The following is a 7,334-nucleotide window of genomic DNA, read 5'->3' as shown; positions in this document are numbered from 1 at the left end:
AGGGAGAGAAACAGCAACAGAGAGAAGCGGTGAATCCGAAGCGATTGTTTCTTCGACTACTTTTCCTTCTTCACACCATTCCATTCCACGCGCACGGAATTGAAAATTCTCTTCGTTTCAAGATTAAGCTTTCCCTTCCTTCCTCGGCCAAACCCCACAAACCCGATCTCTCCCACTCTGTAAATCCAAATGGGAATTTCACTGAGTAGCAATAAAAGACGAAACACCCACTATCTCCACCACCCGCCACCTCCCCACTACCTCTCTGCCCCTTCTTCTTCTTCTTCTTCCTCTTCTCACTATTACCCATTAGAACCCCCACCACCTCCACCACCACCTCCGCCACCACTACTACAACCACCACCACCACCACCACCCCCACATAACTATCTCCCTTATCCTCTACAACCCCATCCTTATCCTACGCACCCTCCTCCAGCTCACTCCTACATCTACTCTGGTGGATACAATTCCTGCAATTACGCCAACCCCATCACCGCTCGATTCGCCTATCAACCTTATCATCCCAATCAGGCTAATGGGTGGCTCGCACCTCGGCCGCCTGTGGGCCCGGCAGTTGAGCCGCCGCGTTACGTTGAGCATCAGAGCGCAAAGAAGGTGAAGAATGATGTGAATGTGCATAAGGACACCCTGCGGATTGCGGTCGATGAGCAGAACCCAGATCACCATTTGGTCTCTTTTGTTTTCGATGCCATGTATGATGGGAGGTGAGGGTGTTCTTTGTCTTATAGATATGTTATGCTTCAAGTTCGTGAATTTTACTGTGTTTTCTCTTTTATTTGGTGCTACATAATGTATGCGTATTAGGGTAGTGAGTAAATTGGTATGAGCGTTTATAGGAGATTTCTTGAGTTGGGTTTTTGTTATATGTTAGATTAGAGACTGTTGGCTTTGTTTGGTTGCTGAAAAAGTTATAGGAAAAGAGAAAAATGGAAGCGAAATTTTGGATCTTTCAAATGTCATTGTTTAGAAATATGTTTGTTAATCTTTAAGAAACATAAGCAATAGAAAATATCAAAACTCTAAGAATTTGTCTTTTTAATCTTTTACTTTCCTCCAGTACTCTAACCAACCAACCAGATCGATGCTATGTGTTTTAATTAGGGAAGATGAATGAGAGAGGGGAAAAAAGAAAAAAGAAGAAGAAAATTAACAGGAAAGAAGAGGAGCATTTCCAGGGCACCCAAAACAGGATAAATACCAACAAAGAAAAGAAGAAGAAGCATTAACTAGTATGCAATAATAAATTTAGGGGTTGATGGGAAACCTTCTAATCTGGCTTGCCTGAACACAGAGAAGTGGAAGGATTTAAAATGGCTGGCCACGACCAAACTATGGTTGGGCTATGGAATTTCCAATTCCTCCCCTCAGCTTGTCACCGATTAGAGACTGAAAAGCATGCATTTTCAAGTGGGGCTGGATGTATTAAATGATTCAGTTTTCTAATGCAAAAATTGGGTTCAAGTAATAGTTACTACCTGAAATTTACATGGTATTGACAGTGAGGAAAGTTGATTTTGAATTGTATTGAAGAGGCTTGTATTAGAGGAATCCCCTTATCTTTGAAAGGAGTGTGTGTGAATGGTTTATGCCTTTGTGATCATTCGGGAGTTTCATTCAGGTGTTTGGTGGGTTCAGAATAAAACTTAGTTATGACAAGCCCATTTGAAGAAAGAGCTTTGAACTTTCGGATGTGTGTTACAATTTCTTTTTTTTTTTTCTTTTTTGAATGAATGATGTTGTTACCATATTGCTTCGCTGCTTACCAGCAAAATCCATTTTGCTGTTGCTTGCTATTGTTGCATTACTATCGTAAAATATCCACCATTTAAACCATCTGGTGTGAGCCATTAACTCATTAAGCTATATCAGATCTTCAAACATTTTATATGCACTTTTCTTTAAGTGTTCAAAGCACAATTTCAATAAAACAAATTATTTGATCGCAAAACGCAGTATCAGTTTGAGATTATTATAGCACCATTTCAAGGTTATCGCCATGATCATACTAGAAGTGTTATTCTTCATTTAAATATGCAATTCAAATGCCTTTGAATTGTCTAGTGTGACAAATTGGTATAGTTGAACATTTTGGCTCCTACATGTGTGTGTATGCATGCTGTGAAACAAAGGTTCTGCTAAGTATTGAACTGTTGGTTACTATATTAATATGTGACTTGAACTTATAAACTGATTGTGATTCTGTCAGCTGTTGTCATCATAGGGATGGCTTCATGTGAAAGCTGCATCTTTTGAAACTTTACATGGATTTATATTGTATGTTTGTTAAGTTGGGACTTTGAGTTATAGATGGATGGGGCAGGGTATTAGTACATCTGCCACATAATTTAAATGTGGGAATTTGTCCTCTATACCATGAGCACTTTAGGGTATCCCCAAGATATGTTCAGATACCGCTATACAATTACAACCCGTCTTTGCTCAATGGATACAAAATACCACCCGGTGCAACAGCCCCTGGTGCAACAACAAGCACTTGTTTGACTTGGGGGGAGGGGGGGTGCTGATTTAGTGGTAGTGGGCGGAAAAGTTGCTTTGTTACCTATTCCATTAGGAACCACAGATTTTTTGGGACATCACATTCATGCATTTACGATGAAAGGTGCATTTTCTCATTTGTTGAGCCTGTTAGAGCTGTTGAATGAATACAGAGATATTTGTTCTCAATAAGTGATATATGTCAATTCTGATTTTGTCACTCATCGGATTAGTTAAAATATGAGATAATAGTCTCTGGTGTTAGTATTGATGGTGGAATGAACATTTGACTGCATAGATTCTGGAGATCAAGCCAGGTCAGGCAAAGTATAGAACAAGAATAAACTGTTCAGAATGAGCCTGGCATGGAGCAAAAATTAGAAACCATTTTGTCCGGGTTACTTACCTCCAATCTTACCACTAGTGCTGCTCTAGATTAGCTAGCCAATTAGTGCCCACTTGGGCCTACAGCTGTGGAATGGGAAGGTAGTGATCTCCCATCTTTAAACCTTCGTGTTTTCTTTTTTTTTTTTTTTTTTTTTTTTCTTTTTTTAAAAAGGCGTTACAATGACAAAAGTTTCTGTCAAAAGAAGCAAGGTCAGACATGGTCTTGCTTAATATCTTGCACACAGTGGGTAACTTCTCACACTGCCCTTGCCAAACTTGCCTCTTCAGCTTATAAGCTGTAAGGTTTCTTGTGCCTCAAATAAAGTACTAAAAAAATCAGAATGTTAATTCGGTAGTCTGTAACTGGACATGTTTTGATTCTGGGCCTTGAATTGTTTAGACATTTCAAGTACCAAAATATGATTAATTCTTTAAGTATCACTTGGAGTTGAAATCAATGAGCTTTGAAATTGCATAAATGGCACAATGACAATTATTTTGTAGATGTAAAGCTGCATTTACATGATGATTGATTATATAAGTGATTTGTCAATAAAATAAAATATCACCCGTTTTAAATGAGTGTTGCATACACCATGGAATGTCTTTTCGTTAATAATTTTCTTCTGGTTCTGTTTTCTGATTGACAGCATCACTATTTTCTACTTTGCCAAGGAAGAGGCGAACTGTAGGTTTGTTCCAGCACTTCCTGAAGTCTTTATGCCTGTGAGAATTCCCTTCCAGAAAGGACATGGCCAGAAATTTGTTCAGCCTTCAGGAACAGGCATTGACTTAGGCTTCTTTGAGTTGGATGATCTCTCAAAACCATCACCCGGAGAAGATGTATTTCCTTTAGTAATATCTGCTGAAACATGTTTGCCTCCTCATTCAACTAAAGAGCATCTTGGTGAGCCTGTGCCCAATGCAGACCCTCATACACAGATTACTCAAGCTATTCTAGAGAAGAACAATGAAGAACCTTTCCGAGTGAGAGTTATTAAGCAAATATTGTGGATTGATGGGGTTCGGTATGAGCTCCGTGAGATATATGGAATAGGAAGCTCAGTAGTGGAAGACTTTGATGACAGTGACCCAGGGAAGGAGTGCGTGATATGCATGACTGAACCTAAGGATACAGCTGTATTACCTTGTCGACATATGGTGAGAGTTACATCTGTATTTTCTCAATTACATTAAAATGTGACAATGATTAAAGAGAAACTGTATGCCAGTTCTTCTGCACTCATAATTGTTAATGAGATAGGATGTTAATAGTGATGATCGGGAAGCCAAGTAATGTGGATGATTTGATTCCAATGGCATGAGCTTGAGTCTTCTGATCACCTGTTTACCCTTGATTGGATCCCATCTGTGATTGCTGCAAACCAACCAATTTCATGTTGGCTATGAGTTGTCAAGTTAATTGCAAACACATGAAGAGAGTTCTCACATTAGAGGTTGGGTCATTCATATGATACCCTGGCTTTGATTGTTTCCTTCATTTCCATCTTTCTGTTTGAACTGTTTCAAAGTTGTAGATCTAGCTGTTCAACGGTATGTGGTTAGAACATACCACACCATCAGTGAAGAATTTTCAATAAGCAATTTACTGATGAAAACATACAAAATTAAATTGAGAACAGTGCGTGCTATTTATGGAAATATCCTTATGATATCTTCCCAGAGGGTGAAAATCTACTTCTTGTACATATGTTGAGTTCGTTGGTACCAGTTGTGATTGTTTATGTACCATTTGCTGGAGTATAATTTTCTCTTTTCCTTTACTTTTCATATTCAAAACCTCAGTTGCTTTGTTCTGAAGTTATATATCTGGTATTTTTCAGTGTATGTGCAGCGAATGTGCAAAAGCATTGAGGATGCAATCAAATAAGTGCCCAATATGCCGTCAGCCTATCGAGGAACTTTTAGAGATCAAGATAAAAAATGGTGATCAGTAAGAGATTCTCTTCTTCATACTAAAGTTGGATTGCACGGTATGGCTGTCAACTTTTTTTTCATTTGTATGTGTTGTCACTATATCTCTCCATATATATTTTTCCTTGTATCATAAAAATTGTAACAGAATTTAATTTTCATCTGATGTTTTGTTGACTTGCAGTGTATGCGTTTGTGAATCTGTAAGTGTTCAACAGTCTTGGCAACAGGCCATTTGTCTAGTTATTGCAAGATTTTTTTTTTTTTTTTTGAAAAGCATAATAAAGGGTATGGTTATGAACTGCATGGTTATAGAATAAAGCTTGTATGAGTTGGAGCAACCTTTTTCTGATTGTAACATAATCTCACTAAGTGGTGGAATAATTTTTTACCCCCCCCCCAAAAAAAAGAAAGAAAATCAGACATTATTTCATGATGTCTTAAAGTTTTCGAGGTCTATATGATATCCTTCCGAAGTGTAAATTCCCTTCCATTTGATGTTCTTTACCCTTTCTGGGGAAAAGAAAAAAAAAAAAAAAAAAAGCTCTTAGCGCTGCCCCCTCCTTGATTGAACTTTTATTCATCAGTATATCTGTGGATTAGTGAGTGGTTTGGAGAGTCAAAAAGCAAGGAAGTATGACACTTTGAGGTTAACTGGATGAACATTCTAGGTATTGAGTAAATGCCTTTTTCCTCTTGGCTAACAGCCAAAAAGAGGCTGAGAGGGAATATTTACCATTGAAGTTAGGTATACGTGGGACAAACCAAGAATCTGGCCATGAAAGGAACCTTTGAAGCGATGAAAACAAAATAGCCTGCAATACAAAATAGCCTGCAATAACACTACCATTCATTGCATGTTATTGAGCATCTTTTTGTACGTGACCTCTCTGATCTTTTTTGCCTGCCAGCTGGGGTCACAGAAATGGTTCCCCTTACAGTGCTAATAGTTGCACTTTTTTTTGATAAATGTTAAAATTGTATGATGTTCATCCTATGGAACTGGAAATATATTGGGTACTTTCTAGTATTTTCTATAACTTGTATGCAGCAACTCTTCAGTGTTGGAGGATTTCGGAAATCCCTCTTTGCGTGACACTCTGGTTGATGGGTAAGGCACTTTATGGTTCCACCCCAACCCCATAAGAATTTCACCGTGTACAAATTTCTGACTGAAAAATTCCAACTTGACTGCTTTATCTTTTCTGCCTGTATAATAATATTCACTTCTCTTTCAAACCTAAAAATTTTTGAAGTTCTATAACCATGTGTATATTCACTCAGCCGTAACTTGTCCAAACATTGATGCATAACTACCTTTTTTCTCTCCTCTCACAAGCAATATGAACTTTTTTACTCTTGTTTAAAGTTGGTGCTTTGATAAAAATCATACATAGGGTTTCATTCTTTATATGGTGGCATCTGGTTAGGATGGCAATTGTGAAATATGGGCACACCCAATGAGGGGGAATGAGTCTAAAATTTATACATGACATTGAATGAGCAAAGCAAAAACAGAATAGAGTCTGGGCTTTCTTTGGTAGTCAGAACTTGCTAGTTGCTACTGTTTTCTTCTCAGCAACACTAAAAATGTAGAGCAAGGAAAGATTGCAGCCAGAGAACATGTGAGCCTGCTTTTTTAGCAGCCATGTAAGTTATAAGGCTTAATAAATGGCCTCCCTCAATCTGCATCTTCTTCTGTTATCAATCAGCATCGGAGGGCCATATGAAAATGGCAATGGCAATGGCTTGCCTAGCTGCTCAAGTCATTCCCTAAAAGAACATTAAGAAGAGACAAAAGAGATGTGAAAGCCTCTTCAAAATCACTCTGGCCAACCCTAATTTCCCATTGCTTTCTTACTATTGAATCCAACACACATATTTTGATTAATTATTGATATCTTAGCGAACAGGCTTCAGTAGGCTTTGGCTTTGGCTTTGAGAAAAGCAATGAACAAATCTAACGGCTACCATTGGCTTGTATTGAAGCAGGAAAGCAATGTTGGTTTAATTAGGTCCTTGGTCACCATTCAAAATGCCTTTTTACAGGTAAAGTGAGCAGTTCAAAGGGGGGAGGATGAAAGAAAAGGTAAAGGGGAAAAAAGCCACCAAGGTTTTCGTCAAGGTTTAGGCTTTTGAGAAGGAAGACAAAAAAAGAAAGGGGGTTCACATTCTCTTTCCTTTTTACCCAAATAACTTGAATAATTGAGCAAACTTTTTTCGCCAAATCCTCCTCTCAAGTCTTCTCCTTTTCAAAAGAAATTTGCTCCAATTTGACAGCAAATAAAAATCAGTGAAAAGAGAGGCGTAGGATTCAAGTATCCCATAATTGATTTGATTTTGGGCTTAAAAGAATAAATTAATAAAAACCAAATATCAAAACTTCATAATGAACTTATAACTATATTTAATTACTTGCTGGGTTTTGCTGGGTTTCCCACTTCTTTATTATTATTTAAACAATTATAAACCCTACCAAATACTTTAATTCA

General features: G+C 37.9%; 1 protein-coding gene across 2 annotated transcripts; it reads left to right on the top strand.

Annotated features, from left to right (window-relative positions):
- Positions 1–5,105, top strand: LOC132185177 (probable E3 ubiquitin-protein ligase LUL4). 2 transcript variants are annotated; one of them, XM_059598989.1, is made up of 4 exons: positions 1–728; positions 3,558–4,068; positions 4,752–4,901; positions 5,027–5,105. In XM_059598989.1, exons 1-3 carry the CDS (start codon positions 190–192, stop codon positions 4,863–4,865), a joined length of 1,164 nt encoding a protein of 387 aa, XP_059454972.1. In that variant the 5' UTR covers positions 1–189; the 3' UTR covers positions 4,866–4,901; positions 5,027–5,105. The 2 variants fall into 2 exon arrangements, with proteins under 2 accessions (XP_059454972.1, XP_059454968.1); XM_059598985.1 differs by having other exon boundaries at positions 4,752–5,105.
- The last annotated feature ends 2,229 nt before the right edge of the window (positions 5,106–7,334 follow it).

The sequence above is a fragment of the Corylus avellana genome, chromosome ca1, assembly GCF_901000735.1.
Source record: "Corylus avellana chromosome ca1, CavTom2PMs-1.0".
NCBI classification, from domain to species: domain Eukaryota; kingdom Viridiplantae; phylum Streptophyta; class Magnoliopsida; order Fagales; family Betulaceae; genus Corylus; species Corylus avellana.
Note: the sequence above shows the minus strand (reverse complement) of the source record. Positions and strands in the feature narration are given on the sequence as shown.